The following is a 22,357-nucleotide window of genomic DNA, read 5'->3' on the forward strand; positions in this document are numbered from 1 at the left end:
GGATCATCCCTTGCTGTGTGTTGGTAATATGATGGGGGTCATCCCTCAATGTGTGTTGGTAGTATGATGGGGGTCATCCCTTGCTGTGTGTTGGTAGGATGATGGGGGTCATCCCTCGCTGTGTGTTGGTAATATGATGGGGGTCGTCCCTCGCTGTGTGTTGGCGGTGTAACATTACTGCCCCAAAGTACTTTTTTCTCTTCTAAATCACATTTATTGTGTTGTCACTTCAATGCCCACAGTTATGCCAAACACTGGGTATTTTAGCTGTTTTAACTGCTTCTCCTCAGGGCATTTTATTTAAGGCTAAATTTTAATTCATATACATTTTCTGTGAGAAGTAATGGATAAAAAAGGAATAAATCCTGTGACTAGGAAAACTGCTGAGTAAAGACACCAGCTTCAGCAATGTCAGGCTGTTGGTCTGTGTGAGCTTCCGTATTTAGCCTCCAGTCACGTGACCACAGAGATCCCGGAAGCAGCCGCGGCAGTGACAGCTGCAGAAGGAGACGTTGTTTACATGCCGTGGAGATGAGAGCGGCTGCTGCTGCCCTGTGAGTTGCTCCATGTCCTGCTATGGCGGCGCCTGTATTCTGCCTGCAGCAGCTTCTCCTTAACTGTGTCTCCAGTTCTTGTGTAATACCAGCCAGGTCGTCATTAGTAGGGCATTGTGGGACTTGTAGTTCCACAGATGTCGCTGAGGCACAGGTTCCCAGCCTGTTAGTGCTGGACATTAGTTGCGTGTATATAGTCAGTGCTGCCCACAGCGACCAATCAGATCTCTTATTTCATTTTTGCCCTACACTGAAATGATGAAAGCTGGAAACTAGTACAGCCACTAATGCTGCACTAAGGCTGTAAATCAGTGTTTCCCAACCCGTGGCATGATGGGAGTTGTAGTTTTTGCAACATCTGGAGAGCCACAGGGTGGGGAACACTATTCTATTTGCAATTCTGATCTCTCTCATAATAGATGACCAATACTTTTCTATTACATGCAATTGCTTAAAGGGGTATTCCAGCAATCAGCAAAGGTTTAACCCCTTAAGGACTAAAATACACAGAACCATATATATATATATATATATATATATATATATATATATATATATAATATATATATATATATATCACAACTTGTCCCCATAATATATTAGATTATATTATGTATTATTTTTTTTGCTGTTGCTGAACATTTAAAATATACTTTTTATCATTTGGAACATATCAAATTTACTGTATATAAATAAATATATGTATAATATATATTTTCTTCTCTCTTTTGGGTAAATAGAACTTCACTTTTTTAACATTTAACTCTTAACATTTGTAACATAAATCAGGTCTATTTTAGTGTCCGAATACACTGTCATACACTTTATTATGGGTTATGTATTGTTGTTCAGATCTCATCTGTTCTGTTGCTGCTTTCTAGCATTGTTGTATAGACCTGTTACCATTGGAGACGTCCAACCTACATGACCTGGTCTCTCACATTCACAGCACTAGACTTCCTTTACACATAGAGCCGTATGACTTGTATCACAGGGGGATAATATGGTAATATGAATGAAGACTGTGATCAGTGTCATATCAGAATATTAGTTGTTAGACTGAGCTGGGAGAAGCATGTGGCTTCACTTTCCGACCAAGGCCCCTACCACAAGCCACTTATTAGCGGACAGAATGCAGACCAATTCACTTTTGTGGCCCCATACACACATCCATACGTGTTAGGCCGTAATCACACGTTCCACCATGTTCCGCATGGAACACAGACAAGAAATGCCTGTAACGGACTTTCGCCCCACCTGGGCAGCATCTGTGATAAGATGCTGGGCACGGGGGAACTGTATAGATATGCGCCGCGCTGTAATGACGCAGCCGCGCAGCACTGTTATTATAGCGGGGAGTATATCCATACAGTTCCCCCCCTCCCAGCATCTTATTACAGATGCTGCCCGTGTTGGGGGGGGGGGAAGTCCGTTACAGGCATTCCTAATGGATCTGTGTTAAGGCCATGATCTGTGCCTCCAGAAACAGGCAAGCCATTGTGTGGCCCCTAGTTGTGTCACCAATCACCTATCATGAGTGAAGTGGGCCGGTGCAAATGCGGCTACAGGCCGGACTACAGATGTGTGAATTGTGTCTCGCTGAGATCTCCTTCTCCAGAACTGCAGGAGGCAGACTCTACTGTAAGTCTACAGAGCCCATGGAGAGAAACACACAGCCGGGCACTATTTAACCATCAGTGAGGGCCCCAGACCCCAAATGATGAAAACTCTAACCATGTCTCTGACATGACTGGGACACTTTAAACAAGGTTATACGTCGCTGAGGATAGCATGACAATACACCCGAAATCCTGTGTCCCCCACAGCTCCTACTGTGTCCCCTGCTTGTTACTTCCAAGACCGACTTCTCTCAGCAGTGACAGCCCACTCAGCCAATCCCTCACTGACTGAGGCGGGACACCATGGCGGCCATCATCTGATGAAAACAGATTGGTGGGGACTAGAGATTTGATTACCGGTGGATTAAGTTGGATGCAGTCCTGAAGAACATGATACAGCCTGTGGCGTATGGTCGCATCCATGTTTTCCAGGCAGCCCTAGGGCTGCATCCAACTTCTTCAGCCACCGGTAACCAAATGCTGCATGCTTACTCATTTCTAGTGAGGACCACTGGGGCACCAACCCTTCATTCACACAGAATTTAGAACGTATCTTCTGGAACCTTTTTATCATTGATTGCCTATTATGAATTCGGTGAGAACATATGAAAAAGTCACAAACCTTTCCGACCTAGGTCCCTGTGAGGTGACCACAGCTTACCGGGCGTCATAAGTTGCTAACAGTGTTATATGATGGGAAAACCGGGCTTCACCCAGTTTTTAAAAAGGGTTGTCCAGCTAAAATGTTTTTCTTTGAAATCAACTGGTTCCAGAAAGTTATATAGATTTGTAATTTATGTCTATTTAAAAATCTCAAGTCTCCCCATACTTATCAGCTGCTGTATGTCCTGCAGGATATTTTGTTTTCTTTGCAGTCTGACACAGTGCTCTCTGCTGCCACCTCTGTCCAAGACAAGAACTGTCCAGAGCAGTAGCAAATCCTCATAGAAAACCTCTTCTCAGTGGACAGTTCCTGACATGGACAGAGGTGGCAGCAGAGAGAACTGTGTCACACTGGAAAGAATACACCACTTCCTGCAGGACATACAGCAGCTGATTAGTATGGAAAGACTTGAGATTTTTTAAATAGACGTAAATTAGAAACCTATCTAACTTTCTGGAACCAGTTGATTTGAAAGAAAAAGATTTTCGCTGGATAACCCCTTTAAGGTAAATATTCATGGGTGGCAGATTAGCTAATAAACGCGGCACAGGCTTCGAGGGTCTCGTTTTCGGATTTCGCTGCACCATTTTTCTTTTATAGACAGGTGGAGATATAACTGGAACATTACAAATCTGTTGCCTGTAAACGTGTATAATTCTCCTTTTTCCTAGACAATGAAGCGATCACAGAGAATGGCTGATAGAAAGAGCAGCTGTTCTCATGCAGTTACTATAGGCTGCAGCTTGGTATGTGACACCTACTTAGGCGAGGAGGATGTGTTTACTTGATATGGGATCATGTCTAAAACTTAATACAACCCGAGCGCTTAGCCAAACTCTGCCTAATGTATTGCAGATCTGGGGAGCTGTAGAATTTGGACACAAGAGAGGAAGGGGGGAAAGTTGATGACTTGTGTATCTGAGGACGTACATCAGCTCGCTGGGTAGGTGCGATGAGTGTAAATGTATAGAACTGGAAGACCCTGGAGAGTCACGACTCATCTGTCAGATTGTTGTTGACTTGGAAATGGCCGATATAATATGTGACCCCACAAATGTGCAGAATACTCATTAAAGGGGTTGTTCACAATTTATTTTTCTTTCAAATCAACTCGTGCCAGAAAGTGCCAGATAATTTAGAGTAAATTGTAATTTACTTCTATGAAAAAAATCTCAATTATCCAGTACTTATCAGCTGCTTTATGTCCTGCAGGCAGTGGTGTATTCTTTCCAGTCTTTCAGTCACACAGTGCTCTCTGCTGCCTCTTCTGTCCATTTCAGGAACTGTCCAGAGCTGTAGCAAATTCCTATTGAAAAGCTCTCCTACGCTCCAGACTGGTAAGAATAGACCACTTCCTGCAGGTCTTACAGCAGCTGATAAGTACTGGAATTAGAATTAGCATTAGAAGTAAATTAAAAATCTCTAGCACTTTCTGGCACCAGTTTATTTGAAAGAAAAAAAAGTTTTGGTAAACTACCCCTTTAATGGGCTAGGTTATGTTCACACCAAATTTATAGTATGCATTGTCAAATATGCTGTGATATTTCCTGATGCTAAATCACTATGGGTTTCTGTGACCTTAAAAGTGTACTTTATGTATATTTTTTTTTTATAATGGGAGGCTCATAGAGTACCGTTTTATTGGTCTTATACTGTACCATTTGCTCCAGTAAATCTTAAAGGGGTACTCCAGAGGAACTGTCCAGAGCAGTAGCAAATCCCCATAGAAAACCTCTCTTTCTCCAGACCGGAAAGAATATACCACTTCCTGACGGTCAGACAGCAGCTGATAGGTATGGGAAGGCTTGAGATTTTTTAATTATAAATACATTTAAAAAAAATTATAAATCTTTGGCACTTGATTTGTAAGAATTTTCTTTTTTTGCTGGAGAACCCCTTTAAGACCCTTTTACACGGTCCGATTATCGGCAAGGAGTGTTGCAAGGAGCGGAAAAACGCCTGATAGTTGGCTAATCGCATCTTTTGTGTGCCATCAAAATTTATCTCTATCGGTGACACATCTACCTGTATAAACAGGAGATTTGCGACCGATAACAATATATTTAGACGTGATTAATCGTTTTTTGCACAACCCCATATTGGGTTTTGTAAAAGGACCCTTGAAGGGGTACTCCGGCGAAATAAGGATTTCTTTCAGAAAGTGCCAGAGATTTGTAATTTACTTCTAATTAAAACTTTCCAGTCTTCCAGTACTTATCAGCTGCTGTATGTCCTGCAGGAATGGATGTATTCTTTCCAGCCTGGAGAGCAGTAGAGATTTTCTATGGAGATTTGTTACTGCTCCGGACAGTTCCTGACATGGACAGAGATGGCAGCAAAGAGCACTGTGTCAGACTGGAAAGAATACACCACTTTATGCAAGACATACAGCAGCTGATAAGTACTGGATATTTTTAAACAGAAGTAAATTTCAAATCTCTTGCACTTTCTGGCACCAGTTGATTTGAAAGAAAACTAATTTCACTGGAGTACCCCTTTAGAGAATACTTAGAATTTTTACAAACTTTTGACTTCAGTTTAGTTTATTTGAAAGGATCTGAGTGCTAAGGCCACCGATGGCTAAAAAAGGGACTGGACGTAGAGACTTGTGAAAAGTTTTGATCTGTCATTCAGGCCCTTACCGATTGCTAGAATGAGAGGTAAGAGAGTTATGTGGCTAAGTATTCTTCTCCCCACACAACCATCTCAGTCTCATTACACAGAGCTGGGAGAGAACACGCACTGTGTAAGGGTAGGTTCACACTATGGAGTCTGCGCGGATTAGTTCCGGCGGTTTCTGCCACTCGTACCCGCTCACGGTGGCGCGTATCTCTGCCCGTCTCATAGACTCAATTCTACGCGCGGGTGGATTCCACCTTCCGCCAAAAGAATTGACTTGTCAATTCTTTTGGTGGACAGCGGAAACCACCTGGCCATAGAATGGTGTCCAAGGGACGGGTGGAGAGGTGCGCCGCTGCAAACAGGAACGAGCGACGAAATCTGCCGAATTCCATATTGTGAACCCACCCTAATTCTTGCGGATAACTTGTCATGGATTCCGCTGCCCGCTCCCGCTTGACTCACCTCCCTTTCCATGTCAATTCTTTGGGCGGAGGGCGGAATCTGCCCGAGCATAGAATAGAGTCTATGGCACGGGTAAGAAGTCAATCGGGGGCGAGCGGCATAATCCACATCAAGTTATCCGCGAGAATTCCTCAGTGTGCACATACCCTTATTGCGCACTTCCCCCGGCTCATTTTAGTCAGCTGTTTGGGTCTAAAGACCACAACTGATGAAAACTTTTGACATGCCAATTTTTTTTTGTTTTTTTAAAGTGACAGTACTAGTTAAACTTACCATTTGCACTTCTCTCTTCCATCACCTTGGGATGCACTTTCTTATAACCTTGCCTCCTGTAAGATAGTACTGACCCATTTTTTTTTATATGGAGTTGTCTGTATCTCTCACTACTTTTAACTCTCGCATTGGTTGTAAATGTGTGACACAAGCCTATTGTCTATAGATAAAAATGACACCCTGTCAGATATCCTACTTATCACCCATACTTTTATTTTTCAGGCTGTTTTTTTAAAGAAGACGCCATTGTATCTTTACAGTCTCGTCCCACGCTGTCAGCAAAGGTATGAAATGTATTCTTCTTTGAGATATATATATATATATATAAAATCCAATTTTCATTTACACTTCAGGTAGCATGGCTAAGGCTGGGTTCACACTACATTTTTAAAATCTGTTTTTGAAAAAAAAAAAAAACAACGTGCGTGCATCCATTTTTCCATTGACTTCCAAAAAAAAGGATCAAAATGCATCCGTTTTTTTTAACATACACAAGAATAAGGTCAGCTACGTTTTTGAGTACGTTAAAAAAAAAGGATGCGTTTTGATCCTTTTTTTTTTTTTATAATGGAAGTCAATGGAAAAACGGATCAAAACGGATGTACGTAAATGCATCTGTTTTTCATCTTTTTTTTTTTTTTTGTTGCAACAACCGATGAAAAAACGTAGTGTAAACCCAGCCTAACCAGACATGCAGCTTCTTAACTGCATTATGTGTTACACCCTATCGGACCATTACATTAAAGTGTCACTGTCGTTAAATTTTATTTTTCAGAAATCAATAGTCCAGGCGATTTTAAGAAACTTTGCAATTGGGTTTATTAGCCAAATCTGCCATTATCTGCATGTAAAAAGCCTTTTCCCAGGTCCCCCCTCCTCTCCTTTCTGCTGTCCACTCCTCAGAATCAGGAAATCTCGACTTTTTTTTTTTTTTTTTTATCTCTTTCATCAGTCGGATCCTGTCTGGTCTATGAAGAGGGGAGGGGGAAGGAGTGAGATTAGCGGGCAGCTGAGAGCCGAGAACAAAGGATTGCTCAGCAGGGGAGCTATTCAGAGCCCTAATTAGAGGTCAGAGAGGTCCATGGTGCCTGTCAGAGGAGAGAGCACGGGATGTGAGTGCAGGGCCGCCATCAGAAATTTTGGGCCCCATACAGCCAAAATGTCAGGGCCCCCCATAAGCAAAAGCAATAATCCCATAAATTGAAGTGGCATGTAGACACAGTTGCTTTGACAGGTCGGTGCTCGTTTTCTGTGAAGATCGGGCCTTTTAATAGGGGCTTAGTGCATTAGGCTTACGCTTTACGAAACATCAGACAGACCGGGAACAAAACAGGCAGGACAGGGACAAAAGCAGAAACCGCACAATAGTCTAAGGTACAAGCCGAATCAGAACCAGAGACAAGTACGCATAACAAGCCAAGGTCAAGCCAGGAGAGTAAAGTGACGTCCAAAACAGTAGGCAAAGGGAACAGGGCAGACAGTCAGAATCAAGGAAAAGCAGAGTATTTAAAGCGACTCCGTACCCACAATCTGACCCCCCCCAAAACCCATTGCACCTTTGGATAGCTGCTTTTAATCCAAGATCTGTCCTGGGGTCCGTTCGGCAGGGGATGCAGTTATTGTCATAAAAACAACTTTTAATCCTGCAGCGCTGTGTCTAACGGTCGGGACTTACATTTGTATATGAATTAGGCTGGCACCACCTCTCCGTCCTTCCTCCCCACCCTCCTCATCATTAGGAATGATCCAGGAACATTTACTGCTGTTTGAGCTTTGCACAGGTGTATTAACAATCCAGCCCATGTTCATTATACACACAGGTGGGGAATAGGAAGCAATCTTCCTGGGGTATTCCTAATGATGAGGAGGGTGGGGAGGAAGGACAGAGAGGGTGTGCCAGCCTAATGCATATACAAATGTAAGCCCCGGCCGTTAGACACAGCGCTGCCGGATTAAAACTTGTTTTTAAGACAATAACTGCATCCCCTGCCGAACGGACCCCAGGACAGATCTTGGATTAAAAGCAGCTATCCGAAGGTACAAGGGGTTTGGGGGGTCAGATTGTGGGTACAGAGTCACTTTAAAAACACTAAATTGCTAAAGAGGGACCAATCACAGGCGGCTATGGTCAGCAGCTGTCTGTTTAAATAGAGCACCCAAAACAGCCTGATTGGCCCAGTATTCCTGCCTTTTCATTGGCGGCTTGTTCCCCTCTTGCCCTGATGCTCGACCCTGATGTCGCCTGGGCTGGTCGCTTGGGAATCAGAAAGCCACACAAAGTATGGATTTGCTGTGGGAGTGGACGCAGTGACAGATCACTGCTTACTATAACAGAGCAGAACACCTATCAAAATAACTTACTGCACCTACTCCTTACTGCTCCTAGCTTTGTCTTTGGCTATACTGCAGTCTTTAGTAACCGTCATATGATCACTTGAGACTGCGGTGCAGAGGAAGATGCCATACAAAGAGGAGTGGGGAGTGGCTGTATTCCCACATTGTGTTTGTTAAAAACTGTGAACTTTCAGCACTTTGTGAACGTACTTCCCCACTGTGCTAGCCATCTCTGCTAGTATATGCGCTTGTAAACTGCAGGGAGACCTAGACTTGCAGGTCAAGGTCTCAACTGCATTTCACAATTGCATGCATTCTATACAGAGGTGCAACAATCTATACACATTGCTGCTTAGTGTCTTGCCCCCAAAATTTTTTAAAAAGTAGTCCAGGTTTTTTTATTTTTTTATTCTTCCCCCTGCTGCAGACACTGGCACATATACTTAGCAATGATGATCCGGTCCTACGACGCCACTCGGATCCCGCTGGCGCCCACGTGACCTCTTCAGCTTCAGTTCTGCAGCTGAGGAGGTTGGAAGTCAGGTCGCCAATGCATCACTATGAGAGCGCTGTCATTAAGATGCATTGGAGACTCTGACTTCCGGCCTTCAATAGACCTGTAGAAAGAAGAGTGGTCAGAAGAGCGGTGATGTCACCACCAGCGGGATCCAAGCTGCATTGTGGGACCAGAGCGAAGCCGCGCCACAGGACACCGATCACTGGTAAGTATATGTGCCAGCGAGCAGTGGGGGAAAAAGAAAAAAGCTGAACTGCTACATTAAGTGACAACACACAGCATCACTACTTTCCTGGCAGGCTATGCTGTAGGCAAGTAAATCCCACCTGCTCTGTTCTAGTAATAGTCGTGTCCCTGCTCAGGAGCAGAAGCCTATTGCTCTAGAGAGGGAACCCTGGTTCAGGGGCTCTAGTACAGTAAGCTTCAGGGCTCTATACATCATCTCTCCTTACACTCCATGGGCACCCTGCACCCAACTCATGGAGTGTAAAACCATCATCTTTCCTGAGAGTTGTGCTACCCAGTGCAATGGCTAATAAATTCCCTGCAGGTTTCAGAGTGTGTGAAATCTGCAGTAGGATCCGCCTGTGTGACTGTACTCTTATTGTAAATCCATAATGCAGAAAACCATTAGACTACATGGCAGTTTTTAAGCCACGGCCAGAAGTGGATCCAGCAGGAAGCAGAAGTACATGTATTTCCTTTATATTCCTCATTCCTTTCTAATCCACATTTGGCTTTGGAACAAAAACTACCGTGTGTCACCAGCCTCACCGTGACCGCAATAATGTCTTGTATTATAGATCTACAATAAAACTGTGAATTTTAAAGGAAAACTATCAGCAGGTTCATCCATATGACCATCCTGCTGATCTATCACTGTAGCCGCCTCGCTCCTCATTCCGGCGCAGTCTCCTTTTTTTTCTAGGTTCTGCTATTTTGAAGCCAAAATAAATTCAAAATAAAAATGCAAATGAGTTCCTTTAATGCACTGGGGAAGTTCCTCGACCCCTCAGTGCACCGTCCCACCTGCACGCTGGTTGTGAAATGCACGCTTACTTATACATGCACAATTATGCAAAAGCAGACACGTCTCGTTCTCACGCATGAGCTGTTCAAACTGCGTAGTCTGGATGGCGCAGGGACAAGACGTGTCTGCTTATGGATAACTGAGTATGTATAAGGCCCGATTCACACGTCCGTGTCAGTTTGTACTGTCAGGAAATCCTGATCAGGAGGCCTCAAATGGCATCAGGAAAGTATCAGGATTTCCTGATCAGAAGAAAAAATAGGACATGATGGGAGATGTAGTTCTGCAAACTGTATTGTCACAGCTTGCAGAACTACAACTCCCATCATGCTTGGCTGACAGGTCAGGATGGGAGTTGTATATCTGCAGCCTGGATGAGCAAAGGCTGCAGAAGTACAACTCCCATCATGACCTTTCAGCAGGACAGTATATCGGTTGTTCCAGCGCTGAATTTGCAGATCGGGCGGCGCTGCTCAGGTCCGGGGAGGAGGAGGCAGCAGGAGTCCGGGACACACCGGGAGCAGCGGCAGAAGGAGGCCTGGGGGAGCCCGGGTGAGTGGAACTCCGGACGCTTTCCTGATGTGCATCAGGAAAGTGTCCAGGACTTCAAGGCTCCCATAGACACCTATCTGGATGTTTGGGACGGAAATCCGGACAAAAATAGGACCGGTTCTATTTTCCAGAACGGACACCCTTCCGGAAAAATCCGTAAGGGTGTCCGTGCCTAATGAAAGTCTATGGGTCCATAAATCCAGATTTTCCGGACATGTGAAGGGGGCCTAAGTAAGTGTGCACTCTACAACCAGCTTGCAGGTGGGACGGTGCACTGAGGGGCCGAGGAACTTCCCCAGTGCATTAAAGGAACTCATTTGCATTTTTATTTTGGATTTATTTTGGCTTCAAAACAGCAGAACCTAGAAAAATAAGCAGACTGCGCCGGAATGAGGAGCGAGGAGTGAGGCGGCTACAGTGATAGATCAGCAGGACGGCCATATGGAACTTGCTGAGCTTCATCTACACTACATAATCCTACATATACCAAATCCTACAATCATACACACAGGTTATATACTTGTACACACACACACACACACACACACACGAATATATATATATATTTATATATATATATATATATATATATATATCAGTTACACATAACAGACATACCTATATACATTACATACGGTCACACTTTAAATTTAGTCCAGGAGGAATAACAGAGCAGGGGCAGAACACCAGTATAAGAGATGAAAGCTTCCTAATACTGGTGTACAAGAAGTCCTAGGTAAGTATGTATATTATACAGTAAACCCGAATGTTTAATAATCCAGGAGACATATTTCATAGTCAGGCTGCATTAGCTAATCTACAGAATCCTGAACATATTGCCAGTCACACACACATGATATACTGTATACTTGTCTTGTACACACACATATACACACACACACACACACACACACACAGGATATATACTTGTACACACATGTGCACTTTACATACCATACATCATATGCACACCAGACATACTTGTATACATTACATACGGTCACACACACATGATATATACTTGTACACACACATATACACACACACACACAGGATATATACTTGTACACACACACACACACACACACACACACACAGGATATATACTTGTACACACACATATATACACACACACAGGATATATACTTGTACACACACATATATATACACACACACACACACACACACAGGATATATACTTGTACACACACATATATATATATATATATATATATATATATATATATATATATATATATACACACACACACAGGATATATACTTGTACACACACACACACATATATACACACACACACACACACACAGGATATATACTTGTGTACACACACACACACACAGGATATATACTTGTACACACACACACACACACACACACACACACAGGATATATACTTGTACACACCATACATCATATGAACAGCAGACATACAGTATACATTACACACAGTCACACTTTACACAGATATACACACAGGTTACATATTAACATCCATGATAACACACACACAAACTCTTACTCTGTGTGCAGGGAAGCACAGGGGGCCATGCTCTGGAGTCCTCAGCTTCCTGTCTTCTCCTCCTCACAGGCGGCTCTGTCCCCTCCCCCCCTCTTTCTCTAATGTCGGGACTTTAGAAGAGAGGAGGAAGCAGCCAGTAAGGGTAATGGAGGGCGGGAGAGGGGCCCGGGATAGCGAGGAGGGGGCCCTGCTTGTGTAGACACCCTCCTGTCTGTCTATAGTGTATAGACACTGACAGGCAGGAGGGAACTGTGTGCAGTACAGCTGTCAGGTGGCCGGGCCCCTCTGAGCTTAGTCTGAGCCCGGGCCCCTGACAACTGTACCGCCAATACTGCCCTGATGGCGGCCCTGTGTGAGTGTAATTTAACTCTTTGTTGTCCTGTTTTGCTGCTTTTACTTTCTCTCTCCATAGGAAAACCATGAAGACAGGGGGGAGACCTTCAAACTGCTTTTTTATGATAAAAATTCATTTTTCGTCTAATAAACCCAATTACAAAGTTTCTTAAAATCGCCTGTACTATTGATTTCTGCAATAAAAATTTTAACGGCAGTGACACTTTGAAACCACTGGCAGATGAAGAAATAACATTGACTATCTTATAACAATGGCCCCTGTCTCTGGGTGGGATATATTAAGCAGCAAGTGGACAGTCAGTCTAAGTCATAGGTCTAAAGTCGCTGTGTACCCCAGCCTTCACCGCTGAACTTAATACTGGTTGTAATAGAAAGAAAGATGTCAATACTAGTAGAGCATCCTAGATTGCAGTGTATAGGGGCTGCATAGATGCAGACCAGTTATATATATATGTATATATATATATATATATATATATATATATATATATATATATATATACATAGAATAGTACCATGGCAGGAAGGACCCAGAAAGCAAACATTCTTTTGTTCCATTCGTATTACTACACAGGAACTAATGTAGCGAGTGCTTATTTATTTACTTCAGCCACAGAAGGGAAAATCCAATGCAGCATTCTTGCACATATCATTTGCCTGGAAGGTGCTCACTTAAATTGGCCAACAGGGAATATAAGCCGGCAAATGGCTGCGGTGGGCTCGCCTCCACGTTTTATGCATGTGCACAATTTGGCTTCAGTAGTTTGACTTTTCTTTTTGTTAGTGCAGTGACCTCAAGAGAGAGAACCTCCCTTTGTTCTCAGGTTTTGTCTGCAGATCTGGGGTCATTCTTTGTTACAACATGATATTCATGTGACGTTGAGAGAATGTCAATAGGTAGCAGAGTCGAGTATTCCATGAATAGTCTCCGGACTGCGGTGCATTTAGTTTTCCTTTTTCTCCCCACATACAATTTTATTCTTTCATCAGATAATCACAATACAATAGTCGGGCCCACCTGCAGAAGCTGAGCTTTTGTTCCTTGTTACTGCTGTACGCTTCAAGCATGGGGTCAACTATCTATGTATGTTTTGACCATGGGTGGACGAAATAATGCGAAATTCAGGAAGCAGTCAGTCAAACTCAAGCTGGACATTTAGGAGATCTACACCTGCTGAGGGCTATAGAACTCGCCCCAAGTTTTGGTGAATCCTATTCTTCACATGTGAACAATGCAGTACCGTATCATTTCATTTCTTAACCGTGTTGCTATTTACCTATTTTTATCTTTTGAGTCACATCTTATTTTACCTTTTCTTTTTTTACATTTAGTTTTAGGAAATCACGTCCTACATGTTAAGTGGAAGGGAGAGTCTAAATTTGTAAAACAATCGATAGGACAAATAATGTCAATTTTAATAATTCCCCATTGGCTTTCCCTCCACCTGCTCCTTTGTCTAGCAAGATTTTATTTTTTATTATTTTGGTAACTAAATAAGAGAATTAATCTTATTAGTTACCATGGCCACCTGAGCACTTATTTTTTAATAGATCTGCATTTAAAGAACTATTATAGGGATGGTGAATAAGGAACAAAGGAATAATAAATAAAATTCAGTGCATTCTGATGTGCAGATGTAACAATGGAGTCACACTGTAGCTGACTGTATAGAGGGGGCATGCTGTGGCTAGCACAATATGGATGGCACACTTTTGCTTGTACTGTATTATATACCTTATCTGCAACAGACACTCAAAAAAAAAAAGATAACTTCTCATAGTTTCTTATTTCATAAAGTTATGCAAAAAAGTCTGCGAAACCTCAATTATGAGTCTCAAAACACAGGACTAGACATTTATCCCTCCAGGGAAGGACCCAGCAAAGGGATGGCTCCTGTAAGGAGACCACCAAAACCTCCATATAAAGTGGTCCCATCAGTCAATATCTGACTAAATTGTGAGGGAAATACCAAGGCCAGTTATCCATCCTCAGACAGCTGTTTCGGGGTGTTGCCCCTCATCAGTGTAGAGCAGGATTCTGGCTAGGTGGGAGAAATCCCTAGTACACCAATATGGTAAACAGATTACTGATCTCAGAGACATCAGCCAAAGAAGACACTGTCGGTTTCTGGCCAAAGCGCTCAATACAGTGAAATCCTAGGTGCATTGCCCTTTGGGAAACATCAGTATGCAAAAAAATCAGCAGATTTTTTTGCATATTGATGTTTCCCAGAGGGCAATGCACCTAGGATTTCACTGTATTGAGCTCTTTGACCAGCAGCCGACAGTGTTATCTTTGGCTGGTGTCCCTGAGATCAGCGGTCTGTTTACCATATTGGTGTACTAGGCATTGCTCCCACCTAGCCAGAATCTGCTGTTTGCCGTACTCATAAACTTGTGGCATATGGCAGATTTATCATCTTTGGAGTCTTTCCTCCTGGATTTCCATTGACTGAGAGTTGAGGAGATGCAGCTCTGGTCTAGCTCTGCATCCCCTTATTGATTTATACCTTCTAAAAATCCCATGAACCCCCCCATATTCACTAAAACCACAAACACCTGTGTATTTACCTTCCAAACTCATCCAGCGACGCATCTATAATATTTTCTGGTCACCACTTCTGTGTTTTTTTGTTGGTTTGTTTAGCCAATCGCAGAGAGGGGAACAGAACAATACTGGAGGCGCGACAGGAAGATAACACAGAGTTTAGGAGGTAAGTATACAAGTGTTGTTATAGTGAATGGGGAGGCATGTTGTTGTTTTCCTGGAAAACCTCCTTAAGATGAAGTGCTGCTGTGCAGGAGAAATAGTGAAGGAAATGTGCAACACCACCATTACCCTTTACTCCTCACAGTTGGTGGTGGTCTCATAGGTCAGATCATAAGGATGCCTTCACATATCTTCATTTTCTGCCAGAAATTGCGGATAGACTGTGCATCCATTCATTTCTATGGCCCCGTTTACGTGTTCGTAGGTGCTATAGGTCTGTGCCAGGGCCAGGATCCGTGCCACAGAAAATGCTGGCAGGCCCTAGTACGGACCACAGTTGCGGCAGGGATAGCCATTCAACTATGAATGGGTCTGTGCAATTGTGGATGACTGTGGATGCACATCTATGTGCTGTTCATAGCCGTGGATCTGCAGCAAAGGTCAGCAGTACGGCCATGAGAACCATGCCTATACTATTATCAACTTGCTATAAACATTTTGACATGGGAATACACCTATAAAGGGGTAGTCTCAGTACAGATGTTGATGACGTGACCAATGTTAGTATCTGGTCAGAGAGTGGTCTGACCTCTGGGGCCCCCATCAATTGGTGGAATGAAAAACTAGCATAGCACCAAGCTACTCTTTTTTTTATTAGCAATGCACAACTTTACTTCAAGTTTGCATGGTGGGTTGTTGACTACTTTGGCCTGTCAACATTGATGACCTAGCACACTAGTCTGCCCTGAAACCCCTTTGATATAATCTGTGTGTGTCTTTTTTTTCCTTTTGATACAGGTATCTATATTTTTATAAAATCTGCTATTTAGCGTTGCTTCTCTACAAAGGAATTTAGTTTTTTCCACAATTTGTATTTTGACTGCCGATATTATTTCCTACAGCTCTGTTCATTGAATGACTCAGTTTAATCATGGTGCCATCATCAAGGCTAATTATTCTGTGATTTTTCGTCAGAAATGTACAGAATTGAATGTACTTGGAGTTATTATTCTGGTGGGAACCAAACTATGGCCCAAGTGCTATAAGACCATAATACTAACCATGCCCAGATCTCCAATAAACAGAATTTGCCCTCTTAAAGCTTTTATTATTGACCTTGATGATAATATATGTTCTGAATTAGAACTAGAACTTTCATTTAGATAATTATTCTGCATGTTAAATAACCAGATTTATTTCCCTGCAGTTGGAATGACCATGGCTAAAAACAATATGGAAGACATGAATCCTGTTTTGAGGATTAGTCAACTGGATGCTATTGAATTAAACAAGGCATTGGAGCAATTAATCTGGACGCAGTTCAACACTTGTTTTCAAGGCTTCAAACCGGGACTTCTGAGCCGTTATGAACCAGAGATTAAAGCTTTTTTATGGCTGTTTTTGTGGCGATACACCGTCTACTCCAAGAATGCCACCGTGGGCCAGGCAATTTTAAATATTCATTACAAAAATGACTTGTCTCAAACTCCGACCTACCGACCACTAAATAAACAGCAGAAAGTTTGGTTTGCGCTGTTATCGGTTGGAGGCAAATGGTTGGAGGAAAGGTCCTATGACTTATTCAGTAATAACCCTTTTGGGTCATCGTTTCAGAGGATGAGGCACGCGATTCATGTTGCTTCTGGGCTTATCAAGGTTTTTGGACTCTTGAATTTCCTAGTTTTTCTTCAGCAAGGAAAGTTTGCAACATTGACTGAACGATTGCTAGGGATCCGGTCTGTTTTCAACAAACCCCAAGGTGTGCGGCAAGTTAGCTTTGATTATATGAACAGGGAAATTCTGTGGCACGGCTTTGCTGAATTCTTGATTTTTCTTCTGCCCCTTATTAATATCCAAAAGCTAAAAGCAAAGCTTTTCTCCTGGTGTAAACCAGTCCAAGGGTTGCAACTTACTGACCTATCCCTAGCCAACATCTGCAAGGAATGCTGTCTGTGCGGAGAATGGCCAACGATGCCTCACACCATCGGGTGCACCCACGTCTTTTGCTACTACTGCATTAAAAGTCATCACATAGCCGACATGTATTTCTCCTGCCCCAAATGTAATACCCAGGTGCACAGCCTGCAACCGCTGGAATTCAAGGTTGAAATCTCTGAGATTCACACTTTGTAAGCTGAAATGTGGAAGTCGATCTTACGGTAAATTCCATCTACAGTTGTGAACATTTTATGGATATTACCATCTTTAATTAAGATCTAATATCAATCCATTGAGACCAGGAATGAACAGCACATGTCTATAGCCATATCCCGCCACTGAGTATTAACAGATGTTTTCTGTTGGATCCTTCTAATTAATACGATGGCAGGGGCACATTGCCAAATGACAAAGTGCCAGCATTCTCATCAGGGCATCCTGGATTTGTTGCATAGAAGAGATGCAGATACCTCGTGGTTGCATGGAATGGTTGACAGAATGTTATATGGGGAAGAAAGAGTTTTTTATAGGGATGACTCTTTTGGTTCAGAACCTCTGCCTAATTAATATTCACATACTTAAAGGGATTTTTTGTTTTAACTAAATGAAGAGTTCTGCTTGCTTATAATAAATGGTAATATTGTTTTTTTACATTCGGAGGCTAAAATCTGACCGACACAAGTGCGCTTATATGGTGATAAGTTTTCGTGTATAACAAGTTGTAAAACTCATGTGTATTGCATATCTGACAATCAGAGGCCTTCAATAATTCAGCTTTGCGTCCTCGGTCACATATTTCATTCCATATATCTGGAGATCGGAAGGTCCGCCTTTTTTACAGTGGCATTCAACTAAAGAGCTGTAAGAAGTACAAGCCACATTTACTGTACTGCTTTGTCTATATTGGCATTGGGTTGCAATCTGTCTTTTTCTCTTTTTTTTTTTCTTTTTTATGGGAAGAGTAGTTATATGTAATATTTAAAGAACATCTGTCTAGTCCCTACCAGGTACAGAGCGGCAGATAGGTGTGGCATTCATCTTCCAAGGAAAACTGCAATAGCCTTCAGCAAAGACAAAGGCTTCCCTCCAGAATCTTTGTTTACTGTTCTGCTACAACCCACATGAGCGCTGTAGCCAGTCGCTAGTCCCAGTGGGGTGTATGGCACAAGACTTCCGAAGCCAGTGATTGGACTCGGCAGTCATGTGGATAGTTGGTCATGTCATTGTAGCAGCCCAGCAGACAAAGACTGATGGGAAGTACTGGTGCTGAAGTGGCAGGGGATGGATCTTTTGTTGTACTGTAGCTTTTCCAAAATTTACCATAAACACCAAAAAGCCAATCACTCAAATTAAAAAGACCAGGGTTAAAAGTGCCACTAATATTGTTTGGGTCCATTGTCCAATTCTAAATTTCTAACAGTGATATCAAGTGCTTGTTCTTTAAACATTAGCATCTACTATATACAGTAGTTCTCAGGCTAGGTCTTTCTTCATAGTACCAACATAACGCTATTAATGTTGGTATACTATGCTCACTCGTGTACTAATTTTCAGTAATTCTGTCTAATTCTGGTGACAAGTGTCAGTGACCATATTTACTGCCCCAAAAAAGTGATTTAAGTATATACCAGGTCCGTATCATTGATCTTATCCACAGGTTATAGAGATGAGGGAAATAAACCTACTAACCTTAATGCTTGTGGAGCTGATAAATGACGCCTTTTGCAGTGTGTTCAACCGGCTTCAGATTAGTAAGAAGTTAGAGCTTTTCCCTCCTGATGCTCGTAGCTGACCTTATCTCCCTGACTACTGTATATCATGTTGTAGAACCTCATGCTCCTGTAGTGTCTCAGAAAAGGAGTTTGGAGGCTAAGAACCATATAACCTACATTTTTCTCAAGTAAAACTACTGTTGGCAACGTAAAATTGGAGTATGCACAATATCACTGGACTTTTATCTTAAATTATTTCATTCATTTGTAGGTATTAATAGATATAATGTTTAGGTCATTGGGATTTTGACCTATCCCTGAGACTTGTTGTGCGTGGTCGTCCATTGGTCAACAATTGGTCACGCGCATGTAGTTACGTTCTATTCTGTTCTATGGAGATATGGAAGCAGTGGGGCATTGGCACTTCATACTCGTAATTCTCCCAATAAAGAGTGATCAGGATTAATGGGGACTCCTAGCTGTTGAACATCTACCACTCCAGCATTTATAGGATATCCAGTCAGCATTACATGAATGGTATTAGTGAATGGCTTTACTATATTTTAACCCCATGCTATGAGCATGTATCATTTACGGAGAGCTACATATACAAGCGGAGATATTGCAACAATTAAAAAATTATCCTCAAGATTATAGAATCCCTCTTGTTTTCACAGCACAGAAGGTCCGTGGGAAGGAATACTAGGAATTGCCTTACCAATAAATTTTATTTGATGTAATTGCGCCTAGGCTGTAATTTGCACAAACATTTATATGCCTGCTTAGTTACCTGATTAGAAAGTTACAATAAACTATTATGAGTTTTAGAAAGAGAAAAACCTCTACACATCATGTGGTTACCCTCTAAAATATTAAGCTTGCTTAACATTACAGACATACGTTTATAGCTGTCATCCTCACATAGTATATTTTGGTTTTGAGCTCAGGGCTGTAGGTATCTAAAGTTGGCTATGCAGCTTAGAGTATTGTCAACCTGCAAATTTTGTCAGGATCGGGCAACCTTCTAGAATATGGTGGCCTCCCTGCTTTCCATGATGACAGAGGTTTTGATGGAGAAGAATCGGGGAGGTGGATTTCAACATGCTCCATCCTACTTTTTGTCAAGAAAGATACGCTGCTGCTGGAGGAGTCTGACAGTGGGTAAGGGCCCTATTACACGCATCAATTATTTGCTGAATTTGTCTGATTCAGGCAGATTTCACTCCATGTAATAAAGACAACGATCAGCCAAGGAAACAATTATCGGCTAATCGTCCTTCAATTTTTTTTTTTACAAATCATTGGCCGCCAAACCATGCATCAATACATGTAATAATGATGCATGGCTGATGACAGTGTAAATGAAATAATACTTACCTGTATACTTACCTGTCCAGGCTCCACTGGTGTCCTGTTTTCCCTCGCTCACTGCAGCCGCGCTGAAGCTTCTGAAGCTATCTCTGAAGTGACAGTCCACTCAGCCGATCACTGGCTGCAGTGCTGTCCTGTATCAGTCAGTGATTGGCTGAGCGGCCTGTTACTGCACAGATGGCTTCAGAAGCTTCAGCGGCAGCTGCGGTGAGTGGGGAGAAGCCAGCAAGACACCAGGTAACGTGTAGAGGTAACTAAAACTTTATTATTTTCTATATAGACAGCAAGGGCGGCACCGACATAGCTAACGTTGTCCATGCAGCCCTCGCTGCAGATCATTGAGCCGTGTAATAAGCTTTGTAAGCAAGTCCTAGCAGATCGGCGCTCCTTTACAGAAAATGTCTGGCCGTTTAATACGGCTCTTACTGTCCTCATGTTATCAGAGAATTAAGAGAGGTTGCTGTCAGCTGGCTGAACAGAGCTATGTTAGGTGTGTGGTCTGCTTAAAGGGTTCTTGAATGTTCATAGCATATCACCTCGTTGTCTGGAATATAAATATTATATATGCATGCCACGTCTGGGGCCTGCAGCTATCTCAAGAACAAAGCCCATGTCTGCCCTCATTTTTCATCACACAGGTGCCTGGGATTCCCAAATTATTTGAGCTGTTTTTAGATTGTGGTGCTACACAGTTTACACAACTCCCTTTAGGATCTATGGGAGCTACAGATACTGCCTAAAACAGTCCACTCTGCAGTTTCGAGGCCGGGTAAAGGGGTTCATGTTCTTGACATAGGTGTGGGTTTCAGACAGTTATGTCAGAGATAGGAATATGCCTTTTATCTGCTCGCCTATGACCTCAGACAGAGATTAGTAATGCAGTACACAGGTACAGTATGGTGACCTGTCACAGTGATTTTGCATTCTATTGAGCAATAATATCAGTTTAACCCTAACTTGACATATACTTTACCCTACCTTACATTTACAATTATTTCTATGCACTAATTGGGGTATGTTCACACAAAAACAGTTAAACTGCTTACATGTGATTATGTTGCTTATGAATAAAAATAGTATTTCTAAGGAACGCTACATTTTACCTGTACTTTTGTAAGCTTTGTTTTTTTCCCCCCAATGACTCCATGGGGACAAAACTGCTAAAAACCATATAGGATAAGCCAAGCTGAGAAATACTACTAAACCAAAAAGCATTAAAAACATTATGTGTGAAATACTTTTTGTGTGTTTTTATTAGTTTTTTTTTATGTTGGTAAATTGTAAAACCAGATACTGGTTTGATCTAATGATTAGATTGAAAAATATTTTTTCTCAAATACATGTTGATTTATGTGATTGATAGTATGTAACGTTGCAATTAAAGTATTGATATGAAAATATGAGTTTGTGTTCTTTTCTGGATTTCAAATTGTAAATGGATTCAACTAAAAGAGTGTATGAGGATAGCGGCCACATTTCTCAGGTGAAAGTGAAAAGGCTGGGGCTGTAGGTGTTTTCACTTACGTCCACACTACGGAATTCTCGCAGAGAACACCCCATGCATTCCTCCGCTCGTCCCTGTGCACTCCCACTTCACTTTCCGCCCGTCCCATAGACTTCATTTTATGGTCAGGCAGATTCCACCGCCCACCGGAAGAATGAACAGGTTCATTCTTCAGGCGGACAGCGGAATCTGCCTGACCATAGAATAGAGTCTATGGGACCAGAAGAAAATTCATGTGGGAGGGCGGGAGGCGAGCGGTGGAATCTGCTTGACCATAGAATGGAGTCTACGGGACCAGCGGAAATTCATGTGGCAGGGGGGGGGTTCTGGGTGGTGAGACACCCGGGACTAGTCATGGCTCTCTGTCTGTAAGCGGGGATGATTGACAGGCAACATGGTTTTGAATTCCTACAATTTTAGCACGGTACGTTAACACTCACTACTCATTGATAACCTGCAGCCCACCCTCCAAATGACTTCTATTGTGAAAAACAGATTGGACAGGTTTAAGTTCAACCGTTCTGATGCTATCTTCCAGAGATGTTTTGCCATTTTTCAGCGCATCTACCACTATGTTTATGATGGAGACAGCAGAGCTGTT

General features: G+C 42.4%; 1 protein-coding gene across 4 annotated transcripts; it reads left to right on the forward strand.

Moving 5' to 3' along the window:
- Nucleotides 1-462: 462 nt before the first annotated feature.
- PEX2 (peroxisomal biogenesis factor 2) lies at nt 463-21,652 on the forward strand. 4 transcript variants are annotated; one of them, XM_069957445.1, is made up of 6 exons: nt 463-554; nt 3,509-3,583; nt 3,693-3,780; nt 6,417-6,478; nt 15,169-15,235; nt 16,439-21,652. In XM_069957445.1, exon 6 carries the CDS (start codon nt 16,444-16,446, stop codon nt 17,362-17,364), a length of 921 nt encoding a protein of 306 aa, XP_069813546.1. In that variant the 5' UTR covers nt 463-554; nt 3,509-3,583; nt 3,693-3,780; nt 6,417-6,478; nt 15,169-15,235; nt 16,439-16,443; the 3' UTR covers nt 17,365-21,652. The 4 variants fall into 4 exon arrangements, with proteins under 4 accessions (XP_069813546.1, XP_069813545.1, XP_069813548.1 ...); XM_069957446.1 differs by lacking the exon at nt 3,509-3,583 and having other exon boundaries at nt 480-554; XM_069957444.1 differs by lacking the exons at nt 3,509-3,583; nt 3,693-3,780.
- The last annotated feature ends 705 nt before the right edge of the window (nt 21,653-22,357 follow it).

Source organism: Dendropsophus ebraccatus, chromosome 2 (genome assembly GCF_027789765.1).
Source record: "Dendropsophus ebraccatus isolate aDenEbr1 chromosome 2, aDenEbr1.pat, whole genome shotgun sequence".
Taxonomy (NCBI): Eukaryota; Metazoa; Chordata; class Amphibia; order Anura; family Hylidae; genus Dendropsophus; species Dendropsophus ebraccatus.

Bases quoted from the DNA above. Each gene is read 5' to 3' on its own strand.
- PEX2 (XM_069957445.1), top strand. From the start codon at position 16,444: ATGACCATGGCTAAAAACAATATGGAAGACATGAATCCTGTTTTGAGG.